The sequence below is a fragment of the Capricornis sumatraensis genome, chromosome 4, assembly GCF_032405125.1.
Source record: "Capricornis sumatraensis isolate serow.1 chromosome 4, serow.2, whole genome shotgun sequence".
Lineage (NCBI taxonomy): Eukaryota > Metazoa > Chordata > Mammalia > Artiodactyla > Bovidae > Capricornis > Capricornis sumatraensis.
The window spans coordinates 88,209,055-88,234,422 of record NC_091072.1 but is presented as its reverse complement, the minus strand read 5'-3'; the positions used below and the strand labels follow the sequence as shown (position 1 = coordinate 88,234,422).

General features: G+C 38.1%; 1 protein-coding gene across 4 annotated transcripts in view; it reads left to right on the top strand.

Annotated features, from left to right (window-relative positions):
• Positions 1 to 17,012, top strand: part of RAB3IP (RAB3A interacting protein) — a 67,395-nt gene extending 50,383 nt beyond the window's left edge. For all 4 annotated transcript variants that reach the window (XM_068970612.1, XM_068970610.1, XM_068970611.1 and 1 more), the window contains exons 5-11: positions 1,869 to 1,946; positions 2,786 to 2,989; positions 6,348 to 6,476; positions 7,926 to 8,038; positions 12,369 to 12,468; positions 12,554 to 12,623; positions 16,683 to 17,012. In XM_068970612.1, coding sequence (XP_068826713.1) covers positions 1,869 to 1,946; positions 2,786 to 2,989; positions 6,348 to 6,476; positions 7,926 to 8,038; positions 12,369 to 12,468; positions 12,554 to 12,623; positions 16,683 to 16,765 — 777 coding nt within the window. In that variant the 3' untranslated portion in view covers positions 16,766 to 17,012. The remainder of the gene's footprint in view (positions 1 to 1,868; positions 1,947 to 2,785; positions 2,990 to 6,347; positions 6,477 to 7,925; positions 8,039 to 12,368; positions 12,469 to 12,553; positions 12,624 to 16,682) is intronic.
• Positions 17,013 to 25,368: the final 8,356 nt, after the last annotated feature.

The following is a 25,368-nucleotide window of genomic DNA, read 5'->3' as shown; positions in this document are numbered from 1 at the left end:
AAAACATTTTTAAAACATTTGTCCAGCTTTTAAAAACTCTTCTCTGTAGGATGTTTGTTCGGAGTTGCATGGTCCGCCATTAATGAGAGCAGAATCCAATTCTAAACATTAAACAAATATTCTCTCCATAGCACATATTACTTTTGGATTCATAGTTAAAATGTCACTTATTTTGAAGGATCAGATTAGATATACTTATTATTTGGGAACTACCTGTCAAGTAGTATTTTAATGACAGTCACTTGTTAAAATTCAGCACTTATTCAGCATATCTGAAATACTTGTTATTTTTAAAAGAAAAATGCTTATCTCATTATTAAATTTGATAGCTCCTACAGGCTTTGACACAAGATACCCAGCATAATGGTGCATGGAATATTCTCACAGTTAATCTCATTTAATTATAAGCATTCATAGTGAAGCTTTTCTTATTTAAAACAATATCTGTAAATTTATTATAATACAAGGCACATACAAGGTGTAATGTCATTACATACTCTTAAGAGCAAATGAATAAATGGGAGTGCCACCGTGGAACTCTGGTGTGGAGAACTTCCACTCTCCCCTGAACAGCCGACAGACCTCGTGAGGGTTCGCTTGTCAAATTGTTAAACATCTTTGAAGCTGATTTCCTTCCTTCTGCCTTCCATCACTCTCTTCCTCGTGAACAGTAAATTGAAGTTCTAAGAGCTAAGCTCTTACATCCTGGGGGATTATTGCAAGCACCCTGTATACTGTTCCAGTCCACCCTTATATTTCATAGGGATTATTCCATACAGCAGAGTAAGCTTTTTAAAATACAAACAACATAATGTCATTCTCTTTCTTAAAAGGCCACAAGGCTTCATAATGGATTTAGAATAAAATCCAGAATTTGTACTCATATTTTATTTGATTATTAGAATGTCTTCAGAGTGTAAGCTCCTTAAGAGTTATCAGCACCTGGAACGGTAGCTGAGGAAGCTGCTGCTGCTAAGTTGCTTCAGTCGTGTCCGACTCTGTGCGACCCCACAGACGGCAGCCCACCAGGCTCCCCCGTCCCTGGGATTCTCCAGGCAAGAACACTGGAGCGGGTTGCCATTTCCTTCTCCAATGCATGAAAGTGAAAGTGAAGTCGCTCAGTCGTGTCTGACTCTTAGTGACCCCATGGACTGTAGCCTACCAGGCTCCTCCGTCCATGGGATTTTCCAGGCAAGAGTACTGGAGTGGGGTGCCATTGCCTTCTCCAAGCTGAGGAAGAGATGTTATGAATAAGTGTTTGATGAATAAATGTTGTATGAATGAAAGGGAATTAAATATCTAGAGTTTCGTATATTTGGTACTAAAAAATTAAGATCTTATGAAAGGATAAACTCAACCTTTCGATTGCTCTGCACAAAATCAAGATTTAGTATCGATTTGTGAGTTTTTATTGGGAGCTCTACGGCTTCTCAGCTGTTACTCCTATAAACTGCTGCATTACTGATGCGTTAATATTTTTGCTTGTTTCTCCTGTATGTCTTTGCTGTGCATAGTAATATGAATATAAATTATAAAAACCTAACTGCCAAGAAGTTGGGTTTGACATGTGGATCATGACTTTTCCTTCTTTAACATTTGCAGTCTTTACACAAGTATTGATTAGAATGATCAAACTAACCTTGCCTGCCTCTGTGGTAATAGATACTAAAAGAAGGTACCTATTCTTTATTCCTAATAATTGATCTGTCTGATGACAGTTGCTGCTTCAGCTGTTGACACTGAATACTTAATTTTAGGCAAAATTTTGTTAGTGTATCTTTGTTTCAATCATAGACACCTGTTGAAAGATTTTTGAAAACAAATGATAAATACTTTGTTTCCAAAATATGAGATGTTAACTTTTTTAGGAAGCTCATAAGATGGTGAGAGAAGCAAATGTCAAGCAGGCAACAGCAGAAAAACAGCTAAAAGAAGCACAAGGAAAAGTAAGTTTTTGCTGCTTTTAATAGGATAAAATATAAAGAAACTAGTAATTACAGTTTGAAAAATACCTTGATGTATATTGGATTTGTTCTGATTATAAAAGTACTGCTTACTTTAGAAGATTTTTAAAACTACAAGACACTATAAAGAAGAAAATAGCTACTACATAGATATAATTAATAGTGAACATTTGGTGTACATTTATATTAGAGGCAAATGATTTAAAGCTTTGTGAATCACACATATTATCAAAAGGATTATATAATTACATTTTAAAGTCAATTATTTTTTAATTCACTAAAAAAGCCACTGAAATGTTACTAGATTTTACTGTTTTAGAAACGAACTGCGCCTAATCATAAACTATTTTTTAATATGAAGATTCTGAAAATTTGCATCTGTTCAGTTGCTCAGTCATGTCCGACTCTTTGTGACCCCACGGACTGCAGCACGCCAGGCTTCCCTGTCCATCACCAACTCCTGGAGCTTGCTCAAACTCATGTCCATTGAGTTGGTGATGTCTACAGCCATACCACCCTGAATGCACCCAATCTCATCTGAAAATCCACATAGTGAAATGTTAAACATTTTGATAATTTTAAAATTTTCATCTGACATTGTGAATAGCAACTTAATCCAGATTGTATGGGAACATCAAAAAACTGATTAAAAATAAAGAGCCCTCCCCAAAACCCATTTAGTTTACTTTCCTTTTATTACTCCACAGGAAATACACATTAAACTTATGTTTCTTCTCTGAAAGTTACCAAATTGTTAACATTTAGCTGCATCTGTCAGAAAACATATTCAGTACATGTGACTGTGTTGATTTCTTTTCAAGATTGATGTACTCCAAGCTGAAGTAGCTGCATTGAAGACACTTGTATTGTCCAGTTCTCCAACGTCACCTACACAAGAGCCTCTGCCAGGTGGAAAGGCACATTTTAAAAAGGGGCATACAAGAAATAAAAGTACAAGCAGTGCTATGAGTGGCAGTCATCAGGACCTCAGTGTGATACAGCCAATTGTAAAAGACTGCAAAGAGGTAACTCGTCCAGGACTGTCCCTTCTGACTCTGTTGATACTTAGTAATTCTCATCACTGAGCTGTTGGTTATGATTTTTGCCAGCAAAACTTTTAGTACAAAATATTCAGTATTAAGATGGGGGAGGCTTTGTCTAGAGCTGGCTGCTTTCAGGGATTCTTCAGTTCCCTTCTCTTCCTGGCTGACCTTGGAGTACCTGCTGGAAACTTGGTAAGTTTCTTAATCTCGATATTTCATTTAGGGAGCAAACTGTCGTGTGTTGTATAAAGGAGAGTGGGTGACTTTAATGATCTAGCTAGTCAAAATTTATTTCTTGCATGCTCCAGCAAAATATGAACATAAGAAATATGTGAAAATATTAGGTGATTTTCTTGAAGAACAGTGTGTTATTTTTACTTAAATTCTGGGAGAAACAATTTTATATCAGTAAGGTAGTCCTGGAGTTAATTCAGATAATTAAGCAACAACAATAGAACTGATGGTAAGCTTTAATTTTATAAGGTATGTTATGAGGATAGCTGAGATAATGTGCTAATATTTTGAGCTGTTTTGAGTAAAAATTGTGTAATTGTAAAATAGTTTTTACTTACATGTGATGAGAAAGCATGTCCAAGGGGATTGATCACTAATTAACAAGCAGCCTTCTCCCATTTTTTTTCTTGAAAGTTGTATTTTACATTGTCGAATTCAAGTCTCTCATTAATCTTTAAGAAGCTGTGCTTGTTTAGATTTTTACATAAAAGCCAGGAGTTTATTTAATTGAATAGCCAGGGTTGTTGCTCATTTTAATTGAATTGTATATTGTTTAGTTATTCATAAGAAAGAACGATGCTGGTGAGAGAGAAGTTCAATACTTCGTTAAATCTGAATGTGATGAAATTAAAATTCACACTGGTTTCTGTTAAATATTTAAGAAATGTTTTTAGTCATAACTTTAATTCTGATTTCTTTCAGTATTGATAGCATTTTTAATTGCTTGGTACAACTTGTATTTTTGCTGTGATTTCTCAGTGTGTGTAATTATATACCCTTTTCTCCCTGTTTTTTACACTAAGAAAATTTGGATGTTTCTCATGGAACATTTTAAAGTTTTGTATTTATGAAATTCCTTAAAATATGCATATAGGCAGCATATAACGTTCTGCTTTCTGGCTATATCTTGTATTGTAATATTTTGTGAAAAACTTGTCAAAATGTTTTATTAGACAAAGGAAACACATAAATTTGACCTGTGTAAATCTTAGATACAGTTGGACAGAAAATGGGATATGTCCATGTTTCTGCAGAAAATGTGATGGGGGCACTCAGTCATGACTTTACAGTGTTTCTTCTGAAAGCAGTGAGGACACAGGTGCATGCATGCACACACAGTCAGGCAAGGCTCTGAGATCAAGTCTCTCAAATGGGAACTTTTACTGGTTTCTTGCTTGGTAACCTTGGTCAAGTTATTTTATCTCTCTAAACTCTAGTTTTCTGATCCATAAATGGAGGTTATAGTATTTATCTTGCCCAGCTTTGAGGATTAAATGTTTTTGAAGTGCTTATTACTGTAGTTCCTGACAGAGTCAGCTCTTAATAAGTAGTTTAAATTATTGCCTTTCAACTAGAATCTTTTCTCAGAACACTACTTACCCAGTTTGGGTTTTATATCCATCAAAGGGTAGATTTTACAAAGAAAATTAATTTGAAAATGTATTACTTATCTGCTAATATTTTTATCCTTTTGCCTTTAGCTTTGATTCAAGGAATTTATGGATTGGGATGAAAAAAATTCACATTGAGATTGCCATTATACACCTTAGAGGACAGTCTCTAGGAAAGCTGGGGTACAGCCAGTCTTTTGTTACTTTCACATAGACTACATGCACATCTGATTGAGCTGTCCTGGAGGCCGTAGATGCAGTCAGTGTTTCATTTACAGGGTATCTAGTGCTTCTGGACAAGAGGGGCTTAAAGTTGCGGGTGGATGAGGGACACTGCTCTGTGTTTGGGTGGCTGGGGGCTGGGTGGATCTTTATATGCTGATGGGCAGTATTGAGCTGAGCTGGGGGAATACTTGGGAAAAATTATTAAATTGGAAGGAAAGAGAAGAGACAACTGGAAGAGAGAACAGGAAGGCCGGTGCCAGCTGGATTATTGGTAATTCAGATGGTAGATACTAGATGTTGAACTGGCAAAAAAATCTAAATGAATGTTATATATTTGAGATAGTGAGTTTAGGAGGCTGTGTGTGTGTGCTGCTTTTAGTTTTGCAGCTTGTAGAGTAAAAATTTTGAAAATTCTGGAAATGCCTTAAATAGCTGAACAGTTGGTGTCACTTTTGACCCCAAAATAGATTTCACAGTTTGGTCAGCCTCTATTAAACACTTGTTTTAATTAACTTGGCTCCAAATTGTTTTCAGAAGACTTTTGTATTCAGAACAGTGTGCACCTGTGTCTTAAGAAGAACTCCAACATTAGTGTTACATTTTTTTTGGTGGGTAGGTAATGGTAGTGATCTTTGACACTGTAGTGATTACATTGAAAAGCACCCGCTAGTTATTTGGGAGTTTAGATTGTTTTTTAAAAAGAATGAAATATTGCCATTTGTAGCAACATAAATGGACCTAGAGAGTATCATACTCTTTGAAGATGTCAGAAAGAAAAACACAAATATGATCACTTATATGTGAAATCCTGAAAAAGGTACAAATGAACTTATTTACAAAACAGAAACAGCCTCACAGACATAGAAAGGGATCTTATAGTTGCCAAAGGGGAAAGGCTGAGAGAGGGATAAGTTAGAAGTATGAGATTAACAGATATACACCACTGTATATAAAATAAGCCAAGAATTTACTGTATAGTACAGGGAACCATGGGATTCCCTAGTGGCTCAGTGGGGAAGATCTTGCCTGCCAGTGCAGGAGAGGCAGGTTCAATCCCTGGGTGGGGAAGATCCCCTGGAGAAGGAAATGGCAATCCACTCCAGTATTCTTGCCTGGGAAAATCTCGTGGACAGAGGAGCTGGCAAGCTACACTCCAGGGGGTTACTAAAGAGTTGGACATGACTTAGCAGCTAAAACAACAACAGGGAACTATATTCAATACCTTATAATAATCTATAATGGAAAGAATTTGAAAAAAAAAAGTTTAATTGAATCACTTTGCTATATACCTGAAACAAACAATATTGTAAATCAGCTATACTTCAATTAAAAAATTGCTATCCTGTATTATATCTAGTCAAGAATGGTTCAATTGTTATTTTAAATAAAGAATATTTGTTTTTTGGTAATATATTAATTAGGTTTTGGTTTTACAAGGTGATTTTCTGTTTGTACTTTTTTAAAAGTTATTTTATGTTTTCTTTTGTCAGGCTGACTTATCCCTGTATAATGAATTCAGATCTTGGAAGGATGAGCCCACAATGGACAGAACCTGTCCTTTCTTAGACAAAGTCTATCAGGAAGATATCTTTCCTTGTTTAACCTTCTCAAAAAGTGAGGTAATTTTTAAAAAACTTTAATAGAAATGCATTAGAGTTGTTCCTATACCTTTTACTTAGACATGTTACATATTTTACTATCTCTTACATAGATAATTTATAAAATGTCATGTTTTACCATTTTCTCCATTCCGTATTAGGGTCATAATAATTTCTTGGCGTTCACTTACTGAACCTTCTTCCTTATTTGAGCAGAGGATCACTCACACTGCAGTATGTTTTGCACTGGAGTGAAGTATTAAATATGTTAAGGGGGTAGGGCTTATTTCTTAACTTTTAGTCCAAGAGTCAGTGTAAAGGAATTTCTGTATACTTCAAGCTGTTTGTTCGGTTTATCCATATGTGATTTTAAAACTCCTGTTTAGTTCCTTCATCGTTAAAACAGGGGGAAAAATGCCTTCCTTGCCCATGTCTCAGGTTTGTTAAGACAAAACGAAGTCAATTAAGTAGATAGAAAAACTTCCCTGGTGGCTCAGACGGTAAAGCATCTGCCTGCAGTATAGGAGACCCAGGTTCTATCCCTAGATTGGGAAGAACCCTTAGAAAAGAGAAGGCTACCCACTCCAGTATTCTTGCCTGGAGAACTCCATGGACCTGGTGGGCTACAGTCCATGGAGCTTCAAAGAGTTGGACATGACTGTGTGACTAACATTTTGACACTTTCAAGTAGACAGAAAACCTTAAAACGCTGTGCAAATGTAAGGTCATAATTTTGATTTGTTCTTACATGCGGGAGGTTTGTCTGCAAATATCCAGTCAATAAGTGTTTTAAGAAAGTTAATCCTAAGGGTCTTTAGAGAATTTAATTACAACACTACTTGTAAGGAGAAGTTAAGAGGAAGACTAAAATGCTTTTGATGTATAGCTGTTAGTCATTATGGCTCTGGCCCTAATTTTAGGTAGATTGCTACGTATAAGTAATCTTGCCAGAATAAAGTAGTTTGCCCATTTCATCAATTGTTTATCAGTTACTACCGTCTCCATCTGGGCATTTAATATTTGATAATTCATTTAATTCTTTTGTATACTCTTGTACACATAAACATGAGATCATTAAATATATAGCTCTGCTTAATATATATTGCTCTGTTATGATGACCAGTATTAAAAAATAATGCATAAATTTGGCAAAATCAAGCATTAGGATATTCATTTTGAAGTGACTTTAATAGTGGATGTTAATTCTGGATAAGGGGTGATCTGGAATTAATGTCTTTAATTTCCTTCCAGAAAATGAGAAAAGTTATTTAGCTATAACTGAATCACTTTTCATAACAATATTGGAGTTATGAAAGAATTCAAACCAAGCTTATGTGGTTTCTTTCTTTTTCATTAGCTAAGGCAAATCTAGGGGAACTTGGGGAAAAATAATTTTTAAACATCAGTTTACTGTGAAATAGAATTTTCCATTTTGCTGTCAGCATCTAATGTTTTTTGTGTTCTGTGAAGTTGGCTTCAGCTGTTCTGGAAGCTGTGGAGAACAACACTTTAAGCATTGAACCAGTGGGATTACAACCTGTTCGATTCGTGAAAGCATCTGCAGTTGAATGCGGAGGACCAAAGTATGTTTTCAAAATCATGTCTTGTGGAAGAATACTGAGTTTTAAAAATTTTATGTGTTGCAGTTACTTTAATTTTTTCTGGTTTTAAATATGGTTAAATCTCTCGTCAGTTTTCTGTTTAGAGTCTGTGCAGCCCAGAGACCAACTCGCAGGCAGTGTGGGGATTTCAGATGTATCGTCAGTGGAGAGCTCTTTAATTACAGACCTGTACGTGGGATCCAGGTAGATCAGGTGTCAGAAACCTTTTTTTTGTAAACCACATATTGTAATCCATTACCTGATTATGAAATCTCTTTTATGGGTCATAAGCAGATTTTTTTTGTTATACTTTTCATGTTCTGGTCTTTTTGTATAAAATATTCTTGAAGTTTGCTGTCAAAAATAATTTGAAAAGACAGTGAATTAGACCAGGTCTTGCCAAGCATGAAAACAGGGCACCAAAAGACTTGGCTAGTCCTCTCCTTCAGTACTCTCGTTGTAAAGCTGTCTCACTTTGGTAAAGAAACATTTCTGTCGTCATGTGTAAGAAATATTTGACAGTTGTGTACCTTCAGGGGTGACTCCACATTTCATAGCAGAACAAGCCTTTTTCCAACCAGTTCTGGAAAAGATTGAAACCTTTGGCACAGCTGTTTAAAAGGTGACTTTGAAAGATTTCGGGGAAGCTGCTTAGTTAGTTAAAAACTAGATCAGTATAAGGGGACTGAAGAGCCTAGGAGAGCTCATGTGCGTGCATGCTAAGTTGCTCAGTTGTGTCCGATTCTGGACAACATACTGGAGTATGTTGTCATACCTCATCCAGGGGATCTTCCCCACCCAGGGATCGAACCCACGTCTCTTATGTCTCCTGCATTGGCAGGCAGGTTCTTTACCACTAGCATCACCTGGGAGGCCCAAAAGAGCTCCTAGCTAGCAACAATTGAATCCTGTCAGGCAGGCTATTTGAAGGCAAAAGAAGAAGTGGCTGGTTGAGATTAACTGCTGCTGCTGCTGCTGCTGCTGTTGCTAAGTCGCTTCAGTCGTGTCCGACTCTGTGCGATCCCATAGATAGCAGCCCACCAGGCTCCCCCGTCCCTGGGATTCTCCAGGCAAGAACACTGGAGTGGGTTGCCATTTCCTTCTCTATTGCATCAAAGTGAAAAGTGAAAGTGAAGTCGCTCAGTCGTATCTGACTCAGCGAATCCATGGACTGCAGCACACCAGGCTCCTCCGTCCATGGGATTTTCCAGGCAAGAGTACTGGAGTGCCATTGAGAGATTAACTGCTAGGTCTGTTAAAACCAGATGTGGGAGTTGTGTCGTTCTTCCCATTTCCTGTTACGCACATTGCACTCTCAGTAGGATTAGTCAGTGCTGGTATTTGGGTAACTTATTTTTTTAGTCCTGTGTTTGTTCGTGAGCCACAAGTCTGTCCACCTAGAGTTGTGTCCTGTTTTATGCTCCCCATGCCGCACTTGTAGTATGGTGGCCTCTGAATTTTGAGGAAGAGATTTAAGTTTCTAAATTCTACCCATCAACAAACTCCTGGGTATTTTTATCCTGATTGTTAATGATAGCAGTTTTTGTACTTGAAGTTCCGTGTTATATCTTATTTTACAATAGCAGTTTTTATTGTAGGATTTTAAATTTATGGTTGCATTGTATCCATCCCACATATTAAATGTGTAATATCATCAAATGAAATCTCAGTTACGTAGATTTTTACAATATTTTAGTAAAATAATTATACTGAATGAAAGTGAAAGTCACTCAATCAGGTCCACCTCTTTGTGACCCCATGGACTATGCAGTCCATGGAATTCTCCAGGCCAGGATAGTCTAGTGGGTAGCCTTTCCCTTCTCCAGGGGATCTTTCCAACTCAGGGATCAAATCCAGGTCTCCTGCATTGCAGGTGGATTCTTTACCAGCTGAGCCACAAGGGAAGCCCAAGAATTCTGGAGTGGGTAGCCTGTCCCTTCTCCAGCAGATCTTTCCAACCCAGGAATCAAAGGGGGTCTCCTGCATTGCAGGTGGATTCTTTACCAACTGAGCTATTTAGGGAACAATTAACATAGTTAAGGGTATTATTGTGCTTGTGGAAATGGGGCCGGAAGCCAAGATGTTTGCAGTGCATATTGTGTGGAGAAAACCAAAGGAAAATGGTGTCCTTTTTTTTTTTTTTCTAAAATGAAACGTGAAGTATGGCCCCGGCTAAGGCTCTTGTGGATGAGATTGTCAAGACAGTCACTAAGTGAATGGCATAGTGCTCTGGGAATTTTGTGGAAGGCGAAGTCACTCCACTGGTGGTGATCAGAACAATTATTGACGGGGCTTTGGTTTGATCTGGGTTTTAGAAGCATGAGTGGAATTTGGATAACAAAGACTGAAGAAGGGAACAAGGAAACTGCGTTCAAAGGATGATGAGTGTATGGGGAGGAAAGATGTGTAAAGAAAGGAGTTAGAGGTGACTGGATGGGGATGTGAATTTTTGGAAGTTAATAGGGCTCTGGTTTACAAGATGATAGATGCGGACTTAGACACGTTGACATTCTTGAGTGAAAATGGCAAGCAAGGATTTGAAATCTTGGGACTAGAGCTATTGAGATACTGAGGTAGTGTAGTATGTTTTTTTTTTTTTAATTGGAATTAGAGGTCAGAAGACAGCGTTGAATTCTAGCTCAAATAAAAATATATTAGCTTCAGAAATGAGATAACTTAAACACTTTATTATTTTAAAAGTTGATACTTAATACCATTTTACCTGAGTCATTTGAAAGTTAGAAAAATAGTAGACAGACAGATATATATCTGCTTCCAGAAGAGCAGTGTAAAGGTGATATTAATCAGTTTGATGGTACTTTTTTCTCTTGTGTAAATTATACTTAAAATAATATAGTTCCAAGGACTTTTAACACTTGTGCCTTAAATTTCTTGATTGTCCATCCTCCTCAAGCTAGTAGTAGTGCTTTTAAATATTATTATAGATCATTAAAGGTGTTTTCTAATAAAGGAACTGTGAGGTGAAATCTCTTGAAAAGGTAAGAATTCTTTTGTGATTTGAATGGCCAAAATTATTCTCTTTTAAGTAACCATTTGTTGTGTGTTTGCTTAATATGGAGCCACATACATTTCATGTTTCTCGTAAGTATAGCTGAAAATTCAATGTCTAGTTAATACATTTTTCTTTATAACTTACAATGTCCTATAAAATGCTATTGGCCACTTTATTTTACTTTAGAGCTACACTAAGTTTGCATTGACAAGGAGTGGTAGCTGTCTTTAGTCAAGCTTCTATTTAGCAGGGTGACAGCTGGGCTTCTGTGAGTCCAACCTGATCTTGTTGAGCAAGTAGAGTGACAGGTGGCCTGTCACTTAACCAGCAACCACTGAATGTCTGCTCTCTGCCAGGCAGATACTTACTGTCAGGCATTTCAAGATGAATACAGTACATTCCCTGCTCTCAAGAGGCTTCCATCCTATTGTAGCCTGAAAACCCTTATACATGTTGTAGTATGCAAAGAGGAAGGTCGGTATGTCTAAATGGAGTATGTACTCTTTGTGTAATTGTAATTGTTAAGATGCAGTGTGTTTGTAAGGTTTCTTATTCCTTTGTATTTCTCAGGCCTAGGTGCCACATTAAATGCATATACACCAACCCAACACACCAAAAAGTATCCCATCTGGAAACTGTTGTCCTGCAGGCTATCAGTAGCATGTTTTGAGACTTGAACAGTCACTTTTAAGTTTTTTTCAACTAAGACAGAAGTTGAAGTCCCAGTGGAAAGCTGTGGCCTGCCCTGCAGCTGATTACTTATTTGTAATTTTGTTCCTGGTTAGGACATATATTGGAGAAGGAAATGGCAACCCACTCCAGTACTCTTGCCTGGAAAATCCCATGGACAGAGGAGCCTGGTAGGCTACAGTTCATGGGGTCGCAAAGAATCGGATACGACTGAGCGACTTCTTCACTCACTTCATACTTTATCACTGAAGAAGGAAATGGGAAACCACTCCAGAATTCTTGCCTGGAGAATCCCTTGGACAAGGGATCCTGGCAGGCCGTGGTCCATGGGGTCGCAGAGAGTCGGGCACGACTGAAGTAACTGAGCAAGGACATATATTAAAACATCTAGCTTTTATTTCTAGAACCATACTGAATGCTATGCTTGTAAACTTCTACTAGAATGTAAGCCCTAGAGGGTAGGGTTTTTGTCTTTCTCATCTTCACAGAGTACCTGATACAGGGTAGGTTGTCAAATATATGTTGTCTGAATAAATGTGCAACTTGTTCAGAAGGTAGGGGCAAAATGCTTTCAATTTTTTAAAACTAAAATTTATCCTTATTTTACAGAAAATGTGCTCTCACAGGTCAGAGCAAGTCCTGTAAACACAGAATTAAACTAGGGGACTCAAGCAACTACTACTATATTTCTCCTTTTTGCAGATACAGGGTAAGTAACATAACCATTAACTTTAATAAAGCTCTCTTTGACAAGAAACATTTGACTGGTTAACATTCTTTTCTTTTTGGCCCAGATCACTTCTGTCTGTAACTTTTTCACATACATTCGGTACATTCAGCAGGGACTTGTGAAACAGCAAGATGGTGAGTGTCAATTCATTATAAAATATTTGCATAAAAGTTTGGTAAAAAGTATAGGACATAATAGTAATGCTCAAATAAACATTATTGGTACATTTATCTTGAATCTCTTTAATAGGTGTAATAAAATGTATGAATAATTTGGGAACAAAAGCATCTTTTAAAACATATTGTATTTAATCCTTAGATTTGCCACATTTTACTCGAATTTGAAGCAGGATCAGTTTTAACATATAAGGAATATATGATAAACCAGGTGGTAAATGTGAGAGGAGCATAAAGCCTGTTGAACATACTCCTGAAGAAATAAAACTGAGCAAGCTCTAAATGTGGTCAGGCTTATTTTAATTAGTGGAGCCCACAAGGCACTAAGCTTTTTTCTGTATTTTCTCCTTTCACGTGTGAGTTAACAAAGTAGTCGTGAGGGTAATTCCGAGTGGAGTAAAGATCACTGTCTTCTACATCAACAGAAACGTGTAGATGATACATCCAGAGAGCTAACCTAGTGCCAGGGTGGCAGCATTTTTAATTGTAGTCTTTCATGATTAGTTATGGTTTTATAGTCGGATGTCTTAAATACCAGCCATAGAAACTAACATGACCTGACAGCTCCAATATATATATTTTTTAATACATCAGTTCAGTTCAGTCGCTCAGTCGTGTCCGACTCTTTGCGACCCCATGAATTGCAGCACGCCAGGCCTCCCTGTCCATCACCAACTCCTGGAGTCCACTCAAACTCATGTCCATCAAGTCAGTGATGCCATCCAGCCATTTCATCCTCTGTCGTCCCCTTCTCATGCCCCCAATCCCTCCCAGCATCAGAGTCTTTTCCAGTGAGTCAACTGTTTGCATGAGGTGGCCAAAGTACTGGAGTTTCAGCTTTAGCATCATTCCTTCCAAAGAACACCCAGGACTGATCTCCTTTAGAATGGACTGGTTGGATCTCCTTGCATATGGTTGTTTTAAAACAGAAATAGCAGATACTGAGCTAGGGACAAGTCCATACCAGTTTTGTATTTGAAGTTGTGGAGAATTATCTTGTTTATCTTTTTCCAGACCCTGAAAATTTTCTTATACTGAAAAACTGGTAAAAGCCTACTGTGTTTTAGTAATGTAAACCAGTGAATGTTAATCCTTTCGAACAATTAGTTGTGTTGGTAAAAACTTAGTTTAGCATTTTCAAACTCTGGTATATTGAAAATAGTCATTTGTTTATAATCACATGTAATTAGGGGTTTTGGGGTTTTTTTTTGCTAATTAGGTTATAATACCTAAAAGAATAGGGGTGAAACCTGTCTCTAATCAATATTGAATTTTAAAAGGCTACAGAGCATACAAGCAGTCTTTAAACTGTATAGTACTTTTTATGACTTTGATAAAAATGCGAAATCAGGTGGGCCTTAGGGAAGCATCACTACAAACAAAGCTAGTGGAAGTGATGGAATTCTAGTTGAGCTATTTCAAATCCTAAAAATGATGCTATTAAAGTGCTGCACTCAATATGCCAGCAAATCTGGAAAACTCAGCAGTGGCCACAGGACTGAAAAAGGTCAGTTTTCATTCCAATCCCAAAGAAAGGCAATGCCAAAGAATGTTCAAACTACTGCACCATTGCACTCATCTCACATGCTAGCAAAATTCTCCAAGCTAGGCTTCAACAGTACATGAACCATGAACTTCCAGATTGTCACGCTGTATTTAGAAAAGGCAGAGGAACCAGAGATCAAATTGTGAACATCCGCTGGATCATTGAGAAAGCAAGAGAGTTCCAGAAAAACAGCTACTTCTGCTTTATTGACTATGTCAAAACGTTTGACTGTGTGAATCACAACCTGTGGAAAATTCTTCATGAAGTGGGAATACCAGAGCACCTTACCTGTCTCCTGAGAAATCTGTATGCAGGTCAGGAAGCAACAGTTAGAACTGGACATGGAACAACAGACTTGCTTCCAAATTGGAAAAGTCGTACATCAAGGCTGTGTATTGTCACCCTGCTTATTTAACTTATATGCAGAGTACATCATGCAAAATGCCAGGCTGAATGAAGCATTCAGTTGGAATCAAGCTGGAGTCAAGATTGCTGGGAGAAATATCAATAAACCTCAGACACGCAGATGACACCACCCTTATGGCAGAAAGCAAAGAAGAACTAAAGAGCCTCTTGTTGAAGGTGAAAGAGGAGAGTGAAAAATTTGGCTTAAAACTCAACATTCAAAAAACTAAGATCCTGGCAGTCCCATCAATTCATGGCATATAGATGGGGAAACAGTGGAACCAGTGACAGACTTTATTTTGGGGAGCTCCAGAATCACTGCGGATGGTGATTGCAGCCATGAATTTAAAAGGCGCTTGCTCCTTGGAAGAAAAGCTATGACCAACCTAGACAGCATATTAAAAAGCAGAGACATTACTTTACTGACAAAGGTCCATCTAGTCAAAGCTATGGTTTTTCCAGTAGTTATGTATGGATGTGAGTGTTGGAGTATAAAGAAAGCTGAGCACTGAAGAATTGATGCTTTTGAACTGTGGTGTTGGAGAAGACTCTTGAGAGTCCCTTGGACTGCAAGGAGATCCAACCAGCCCATCCTAAAGGAAATCAGTCCTGAATGTTCATTGGAAGGACTGATGTTGAAGCTGAAACTCCAGTACTTTGGCCACCTGATGTGAAGAACTACCTCATTAGAAGACCCTGATTCTGGGCAAGATTGAAGGCAAGAGGAGAAGGGAATGACAGAGGATGAGATGGTTGGATAGCATCACTGATTCGATGGACATGAGTCTGAGCAGGCTCCAGGAGTTGGTGATGGACAGGGAAGCCTGGCATGCTCTAGTCCATGGGGTCGCAGAGAATTGGACACAACTGAGCGACTGAACTGACTTTTTCTGACTTTAATAAAATGGAAATCTTTAAAATTGTCTATTGGTAGGTAATACTATTTAAGCTTAAGAACAGATGATTTGTGCCAAGTTGTCAGGGACACATGAAAAGTACTCTACTTTATGAAAACAGGAAGAAAGGATCATAAGTGGTGGGGGTTGATAGTGATGAAAGTGATGTCTTCTCTGGCTTCTCTTACTTCTTTATTTCACAGTCTTTAGTACACATTTATATTGAATGGGTTTGTAGTAAATTATTATTGATTTTACATTCTGTTTATTATCTGTGCCTTGTGCTGAAAAGGATTTAAGGCAGCTAAATATAAAGCAGGGTTGCTCAGCCTTGGTACTATTACTCTTTTAAGCCAGATAATTCTTTATTGAGAGAGGCTGTCCTGTGCATTGTAGGATGTTTTAGTAGCATCCCTGGGCTTTACTCACTAGGTGCGAATAATGAAAAACATTTACAGATGTTACTGTATGCACACTGGGGGGCAGAATCTCCCTGGTTAAGAACCACTGATCTAAATCAGTCTAATCTGATCATATGTCAGAGGGAGACCTTTTATAATCTAAAACAGAGCCAACTTTCCCCCACTTAATAGAGGGGACTTACAGAAGCAGAGATAATAGAAATTTACAGCGTATCCTCTGAATTTAGTTTTATTTCTAATTGAGCCATACACAGAATCTTTCCTTGTCATTACAAAGAATGTTATTAAGTTCTCTGGACTGTCTCATGTTTTCCTTTTTTCCTGTTTACTCTGTTAGTTTTAATGAAAAGTGAAAAATGGCCAAGATATAGCAAATTAGAGCAAGAAGATCCATAAGTGAGATAATAACTCTTGTACAATTGAACATTGAGAATAGTTACTCAAGAAGGCAGCAACATTGCCAGTTACTCAGGACACTGAAATGTCTACCTTCTTTTGGACTAAAATGGTAGTCATTGATAATATCTAACAAATTGTGATCGTAAAATCAGTAAATGTATTTATTAATAAAACTGGGATGCTCAGAAGTACATGGAAAAGTTAGTGTGAAACAGTGATAGGATGTTAAGCATTAGGTACATCATTAGAAATGTCCAGTTGGCATTTCAGCTACCTAAATTTTCATTGAAACAAAAATAATTAAGATGATATTTTATGATTTATGTGTCCCTCTTTTCTCTTTGTGTAGTTGACCAAATGTTTTGGGAAGTTATGCAGTTGAGAAAAGAGATGTCATTGGCAAAGCTGGGCTATTTCAAAGAGGAACTCTGATGTTCTGCCTGGGACCATCCATGAACCTCCCTGAAGACTTGGAAAATGGCTGAATATTTTTACGGTTACTTGATATTTATTTCCAAGGAGCGGGTCCAAGACTTTTCCCCTCTTTTGCAGATTATACTAAGAAGTACTGTGATTTCTTTTTAAACTGACCTATGCTGTGTTTGCTTATTCTTTAGTTGAACACACTATAAAGAATTACAGGTGTACTAGTGATTGTAATTTATAGTTGCAAAAAATAGCTAAATAAATAAACGTTAAATTGAGTGCACTTTTGCTTTCTTTTGTAGCTCTGACATGGTGCATAGGGTCAGTTGGATTTGAACTGTAATTTTCAAACTGTGCAGCAGCCTATGAAGGACAAGGAAGAAGGTTAAGTGGACAGGATTGCCTTCCTCCCCCTACGCCCACTAGCATGACTCTATTTTTGTCTGTTTTATACATTAGGATTAAAAGAAAAGACTTTATTTAAAGAAAGACTTCTGAAAAGAAAGTTATCTGTTTTAATCATTCGGTTCTAATTTAAAGAATCCCATTGTTGTGGTGATTAATTTAAATATGTCATGTAGAAGACAGTCACATTTTATCCTAGAGATGCATTCTTTGGCATCTTGATGTAATGTGTCTATACTTTATATTCGTTGAGCACTTAGTAATCATTGAAAGGACATAAAGATAAATTGATATGATGTGTCCTCCAGGGAGTTGTAAGGAATGTGGATTGAAAGAGTGATACCTGCAAAGGATTGATCATAGAACTTCTTGATTTATAAATTTCAAATTATAAAACAGAAGTTGTATGGAAAAACTAAGAGTAAATAGTTTCATGATGCATGCATGCATGCTAAGTCACTTTAGTCGTGTCTGACTCCTTGTGACTCCACGGACCATAGTCTACCAGGCTCCTCTATCCATGGAGTTCTCCAGGCAAGAATACTGGAGTTTCCTTGCCCTCCTCCAGGGGGTGTTCCTGACCCAAGGATCAAACATGCATCTCTTACATTTCCTGCATATAGTAAGCACAGAAAAGCAAAAGGAAACAAGAAACTACTTTAATGTCTCCATCTAGTGAAAGCTACTCCATATTTTTGAAGAATAGATTTTCAGATATTTTCTACATATATACATTTCTGAAACAAAAAGTGGACTTTTTTTTTTTTACTTAAATATTCTACAAAGCTTAATCACTGTAAGGTTTTGATTTTAGGATGTTAGCATAGTTTAATTAATCGTGTTTGGAGATTACTATTCCCAGCTCAAGAATATGAAATTGAAAATGAAATTTGAAACTAGAATTTCATGTCTTGATAGTTACTCTAATGTGAGGACATAATAAATGTTCTCTCAGACTTTCGAAGCTTCAGAAGATTTTTCTACCCAAAGATGCAAATTAAAAACACTTTTGAAGAAAATACTAAAAAAAGAAATCCAGGAGATGCTTGAGATTTGAGATGAAAAGTGATAGCTTATTGATAACTTAAAAAGAATTAAAAAATAAAGGTAAAGAAAAATATTAAATTTCAAGTATATTCATAACAATTTAGAACTGAAATTCTTCACAGTATCAACACAGAATGGGAGATGACCAAAGAATATGAGAATATATTAAAGTTCTCATGTTGTTAGATGAAAGATGGAATTACCAGTTAAAAGTGAAAGGCCAAAAAAAGACCAAGTAGAGAACCAAATAGTATGATATGGAAATAAAAGGTAAGATGAGATAAACCCACTAGTAAGATAATCAAATTGGATTAAAATATAGGATACTAAAGAAAACATAAGGACATGGAAAAGTTAGAATAAAAGAATGGGAAAATGTAATCAGGAAAATACTAAAAGAAAGCTAGTGTGATTATACAGACAAAACAGATGCCATTAAGACAAAAGCATTATTATAAATAGAGGTTCCAGATAAAGCTAAAAATTTAGTGCACTGAGAAGACTTAATGAGAAAATAGAAATGATAGAAATTTAAAAATACTAAGCTAACTAATAATATCAGAACCTACAAGGATGCAGAGAAAGGCTTCAAGGAAAAGTTTATAGCTTTAAATCTTTACTTACATTTTAAAAATGAGCTAGGTGTCCTGTTAAAGAAACTATACAAGAATAGGATGAAGGAGATAAGAGCAGAAATAGAATGCAGTAGAGGATCATCTAAGCCACTGAGTCTGAAAAGATGAATAATACAAATTTCTAGCAATATCCTGAAGAAAAAAACAGAGAAAATGCCAAATAACCCATAAGGGGAATGAAAAGGTGTATGTCACTACAGACACTAAAAGTGGAAATAAGTAGGTATTGGACGCTGTTATTTTAGTTGCCGAGTCATGTCTGACTCTTTGCAACCCCATGAACTGTAGCCCGCCAAGCTCCTCTGTCCATGGGATTTCCCAGGCAAGAATACCGGAGTAGGTTGCCATTTCCTTCTCTAGGAGATACTCTGACCCAGGGATCAAACCCACGTCTCCTGTGTTGCAGACAGGTTCTTTACTACTGAGCCACCGGGGAAGCCTATACTGGATATACAAGTCTAAATTCAGTGGTAAGGTCAGATCAGGAGATAAGTTTGGGTGTAGTTAGCCATGAGAGCTTTGGGGATACTTGGAAGTCAGAGAAATATGGCGCTGAGCCCTGAGTTACTATGACAGGGAGAGGAAAAGCCTGGAAGAAGATTGACTACAGAGGAGCTAATTGGAATAAAAGGCAGAGGAGAGGGAAGATTAGGGTGCTGATCAGTGACCTAGGTTCATGAGAGTATTTCTACCCAGAATTTAATTGCCCTGATTACCAATTCTGAAAAAGATTTTTTTGATAAGTTCAGAGCTGGGGAGAGAGCCTAGCCCAGTGAAGAGAACTCTGCATTGGGAGTTGCTCAGAAGACCTACATTCTGGTCCAGGCTTGGGTCTGCAAAAACTGGAAAGTTAGGCAGGTGGCCACTCCTCTCTGGCCTCCTCTGTAAAGCTGGATCGGCTGTTGTCCAAGGTTTCTCCCAGCTCTAACAGCCCACAGCCTTTAACTAAACATCTACACTGAAAGAATAAAGATTTTGTTCCGTCCTGAAAAGAACTTGCAACCACCTGCTTACCCACTTCCACCACCACCACCTTGTGAATCCTGTGTGTTTTTGTTTCATGCACCCAGAGTCTAAAATGGGTCTGATTTTGTTCAGCTTTTATTTTCAAAGATTTTCTTCATTGGATTTTTCCCTACATAGATTCTTCCCCCCATATGACACAACGTTTAAAACAAAGAGCTGATTCACTTTTCTGTACAGTAGAAACTAACACAATGTTGTAAAGCAACTATACTCCAATAAAAACTAACTTTAAAACCAGAGTCCAAAGCAGGATGAATTTGTGCTAGAAAATGATTTTTTATTTTCCTCATGGGATGCCATACATCTTAATAGCTGATTTTCTTGTCTTTGTTGTGTGGACAAAGACCTAGTAGTGTCTATAATTGTGTGTAGAACTGCTAGAAAGAGAATTCCTCCACACGTTTGTTCATTCATTCATCCACACATCTCTGAAAGTCTTGTATGTATCAGAAGCTGCTGTAGGTGTGGCAGGTACCGCAGTGAGCAAGACAGACAAGGTCTCAGTTCTCATGGAGCTTTCAGTAGTAAGAAATGGACAGAAAGACAAATGTTCAAAGATTGGACACGTCCCGTATAATTAAAATGGGATAATGGCTAGAGGGAATGGATGACCACTTCATATTAGGTGGTGTGGAAAGGCCACATTTAGGACTTGGCATTTTTCGGTGAGGCTGTGAGGAGATCCAGTCTTGAGAAGGGAAGAGAGTAGCTCGTGTTAACCCCTGAGGAAGAAATGAAAAAACGGCAAGGAGAGCTAGTGTGCAGTTGGTGGTAGGAAGAGCGGTGAGAGAGAAGTGGAGGAGTGGGCAGTCAGACCATGCAGATCTTTGTAAGTAAGTCATGGTTGGAAATTGGGAGTTTTCTGTGACAGCTCTGGTCAGGCTCTAGCTGGCCCCTTTTCAACTCAGCTTTTAAATACTGGAATCCTCAGATTTTTGTGCTGGGCCCCTTTCTCCTTATCTGAATGTTCTTTGGATCATCTCATTTAGGCTCATGGTTTTAAAAGCTTTATATAACCATTGCTCATAACTGCATCCCCAGCCCTGGCGTTATCCCTTTCCTTGCTCCAGACTCTTGTATCCATTTGCCTACTCAGCCACTCCACTTGGATTTCAAATGGGCATCTCAAGTCTAACACGGCTGAACACTTCCCAGCTGCTTAAGCAACACTCTAGGTCTTCTTAATTTCTCCTTTTCTGTCACCATTACTTCAGTCCATCAGCAAGTCCCATCAAGTCTCAGAAACATATCCTGGCAACATCCACTCCTCTCAATGTTCACTGTTTACACTCTGTCCAAGCCACCGTCATCTTTCACCTGAATTCCTGCAATCTCTTCCTTGGTATCCTGGTTTCCACTCCTGCCCCTCTATAATTCCTGACAGCAGCCAACATGATCATTTTAAAAACAAAAATCAAAATGTCCTTTCATAGCTTCTTAGAAAAATAAATCCAAACTCGATAGGAAATCATCAAGTTTCCACAGTGGTTATTGTTAACAGAGAAAAATACAATAAAAATCAGGTTGAAAACAATTCATGAATCTTTTTAAAATGAAAAAAAAAAAAAGAGAAGAGAAGCAAGCTTGTTAAAGAATAGAAACACCAAAGGCATCTGTTCCAGAAGTACAAGCCCACGAACACTCTGACTTCAAGAGGAGGGCTGGTATGAATACAAGAACTAGAGCTTTGGGTCTCAGGGACAGCCTTTTAAAAAATAATTTGGGGTTTCTCTGGTGGCTCAGTGGTAAAGAACCCACCTGTCAATGCAGGAGATGTGAGAGACGAGGGTTCGATCCCTAGGTCAGGAGGATCCCCTGGAGAAGGAATGGCAACCCATTCCAGATCCTTGCCTGGGAAATCCCATGGACAAAGGAACCTGATGGGCCTCAGTCCATGAGGCCTCAAAGAGTCAAGACAGCTGAGCACAGTGCAACAACACGTGCTGCCACTCAAGAATGTGGACTTAGGGTTCTCTCCTTATGCTCCCTCCTTGGACCTCCCTCCCACCTCCCCCAGTCTCACCCCTCTAGGTTGTCACAGAGCACCAGGGTGAGCTTCCTGTGTTACACAGCAACTTCCCACCAGCTATCTATTTTACATATGGTAATGCATATATTTCAATACTCTCTCTATTAGTCCCACCTCTGCTGTGTATATATGTCTGTTCTCTGTGTCTCTATTTCTGCCCCTGCAGAGAGGTTCATCAGTACCATTTTTCTAGATTCCATATATATACGTTAATATGCAATATTTCTTTTTCTCTTTCTGACTTACTTCACTCTGTAAAAAGGCTCTGGGGTCATTCACCAAGGACAGTCTTAAGAGAGACAAGTTTCCCATCACTACATGCCCAGATTTAACCACAGCAGCTCAGCTCTGATCATTTATCTACTGGTGTTCTTAGGAAATGTTAATACCAAACAAATCCAAGGGACAGCTGCATTAGATTGCTACTCAAGATAATGAATCTCCATTAAATGTGTGCAAGATGGGATGCCTAGTAGAACTGGAAAATCTTAGGCAATTGGAGAAGTAGAGCTCAGAATTGAGGCAAAATATAGGTAATATTTATTATTCACTGTGAGGGAGAAACTTCCACTTGAATTCCAGTTGCTACCAGTTGTATTGTGCTCAGCTGTCTGCTCATTCATCAATACAGATATATTTTCTAGCCCTGCCAAAATCTTTTTCTGAATTCTTTTGAGGCTTTCCTCAAACCCTGTTGGTTATGATTTAGCCTCCAACCCAGACGTTGCCACCTGAAGGCTGAACTGTGCTTTCACACATGCGTTATTAAGGGGCTTCCCTGGTGGCTCAGGCAGTAAAGCGTCTGCCTGCAATGCGGGAGACCCGGGTTCGATCCCTGGGTTGGGAAGATCCTCTAGAGAAGGAAATGGCAACCCACTCCAGTACTCTTGCCTGGAAAATCTCGTGGATGGAGCCTGGTAGGCTACAGTCCATGGGGTTGCGAAGACTCAGACACAACTGAGCGACTTCACTTCCTTCCTTCACATGGGTTATTTGTCTCTGACAGTGTCTGGTTTATTGTTTTGTTTCTAAACATTTACAAATGTGATTTAAAACTGTGTTTCCAGCTCCTCTTTTCAAGTTGACCATTTCAAGAACCCTAAGTGCACATTCTTGAGAGGCAGCACGTGAAGGAGGTTGAGTGCCTCCACCTGCTGGCAGCTCCACCCTGAGGGTGTGTCCTCTCTGGTTTGCTCTCTGCCCCACCACCCATAATTGTCTCCTGGACACCACGGCTAAGGGTCAGTCATCGGTTATCAGTATGCTTGCATGGTTGTTTTTGCTTATTTTGACCCATTTTACTCACTTATCTGCCTGGTCCTATAATTGAGCTTAGGACTCCAAGTCTAACCTTTGTCTCTCAGCTTGTGAAATGAAACCTGATTTGTTTCCTATCACTCATTACTCTCTGCTGACTATGTCAAGTCTCTGGGTGAACTGTTGCATAGAATCCTGAATCATCATTTGGTAGAGGATGCACTGTGCTGACTTAATTTCCAATGGCCTTCAGGAAACTTGGCTGGGAGCTTGCTTTGGAGTCTAGATTTAGCCATAGGCTACATGTTTTAGGTGGTTCCCTGGTGGCTGAGATGGTAAAGAATCCACCTGCAATGTGGGAGACCTGGGTTCATTCCCAGGGTTGGGAAGATCCCCTGCAACCCACTCCAGTATACTTGCCTGGAGAATCCCCATGGACAGAGGAGCCTAGCATGTTAAAGTCCATGGAGTTGCAAAGAGTCAGACACGACTGAGTGAACTAATTACAGCACACAGCACAGTGGTAAAGAACCCGCCTGCCAGTGCAGGAGATGTGAGAATCAAGGGTTTGTTCCCTGGGTTGGGAAGATCCCCTGGAGAAGGGAATGGCAACCCACTCCAGTGCTCTTGCCTGGAGAATTCTGCAGACCGAGGAGCCTGGCGGGCTATAGTCCATGGGATTAGCAACTTAGCATGCACGCACACATTTTAGACATTTTAATTCTTACTGCACCTAAAGGTAAAGAAATCCTTTTGAGAAATCACATCTGATTTCCCCTTACTCCCCACATCCAATCAACAGCCACCTCTTCCTGGTTCTCGAGCATCTTGAGGCTTTGTTACTGCCTATCTGGATTCTGCAGTAGCATCTCAGCTGCTATAAGTTTAGTTACTGCCCCAATCAGCACACTCTAACACAGCTTCTTTCTAAATTAGATTTAACTATATCATGTACCACACACTATCCAAATATAAAACATCAGTAGATATACTTAGAATGAATATGCGTAGAATCAAATTCAGATTTAGCCAAACATTCAAAATCTACCCAAACCCTTCTTCAGCCTACTTTCTTTTTTTTTTTCTTTTCTCACTCTACCACGCATCCACAGTGACTCTAGTCTCAGTTCATGGGCTTTCTCCCCTCCAAGTCACTGCTCAAGTGTTTAAAGACATATCCATTGTTTAAGTCTCTTCAAATTCTAGCTCTTTATGACACTTTTACAAGTCCCTTCAGATGAAATTAATCTGTCCTGCCTCTGTTCTCTTGGGATGTTTTCCACTGCTCTTATCAGACTCTGCCTTGAATTACACAGTTCCTTGTATTTTTCTCATGCCCTGCATTTGAGCCTAGGGAGGCAGGGACCATAATTTACACATCTTTTTATTTTCTGCACCTAACAGAGAGTTTAGCACAAGTTTTATATTTGTTTCAAATAGAAAATCTATTTCTTGAAGAACTTGATGACTTGTCCTTAAAGATATGTCCTTAAGATATCCTTAAAGATACATGATTCTAGGCCTCATTTTCTTTCTCCAGGATAAAATTAATTCTTTTGTTTTAACAGTTTATATGTGTGAAGTTGTAAAATACTTATTAAGAATCATACTCCTTACCCATACCAATTCTTACAAAAATGAAATAATATGACAACTTCAAAATGTGGGACATTCTATCAGACAATACACCAGGACTGTTAAACAAGTGTCCGTCTTATAAAAACCAACCAATAAAAATGACAAGGAGAGTGTTCTGTATTTTAAGAAATGCATAACCAAAGGTAATGTAAAACCTTCCTTGGATCCTCGATAAGACAAAAAAATCATAAAAGATAGTTTTGGCACAAACATGGGAATTATATGCAAAATATTAGTATTAAATTAATATGACATTTCTTGGGTACAATAATAATAGTAACAATAATATCATGATTTATGTGGGAAAATATCCTTGTTAGGAGACATATACAATTATTTCTGAATGAAATAACAATGTCAGCAACTTATTTTCAAAAGGCTCAGCCAAAAAATGTATATGTGTGTATATATATGTGTGTGTGTGTGTGTATATACGAGAGAGAGAGAGAGAGAGAGAGAGAGAGAGCAAGATATATATATATATATATATATATATATATATATATATATATATATATATATGGCAAGAGAGAGAAAGCAAAAGTGGGAAAAATGTTGTTTTTGTTTGGCCA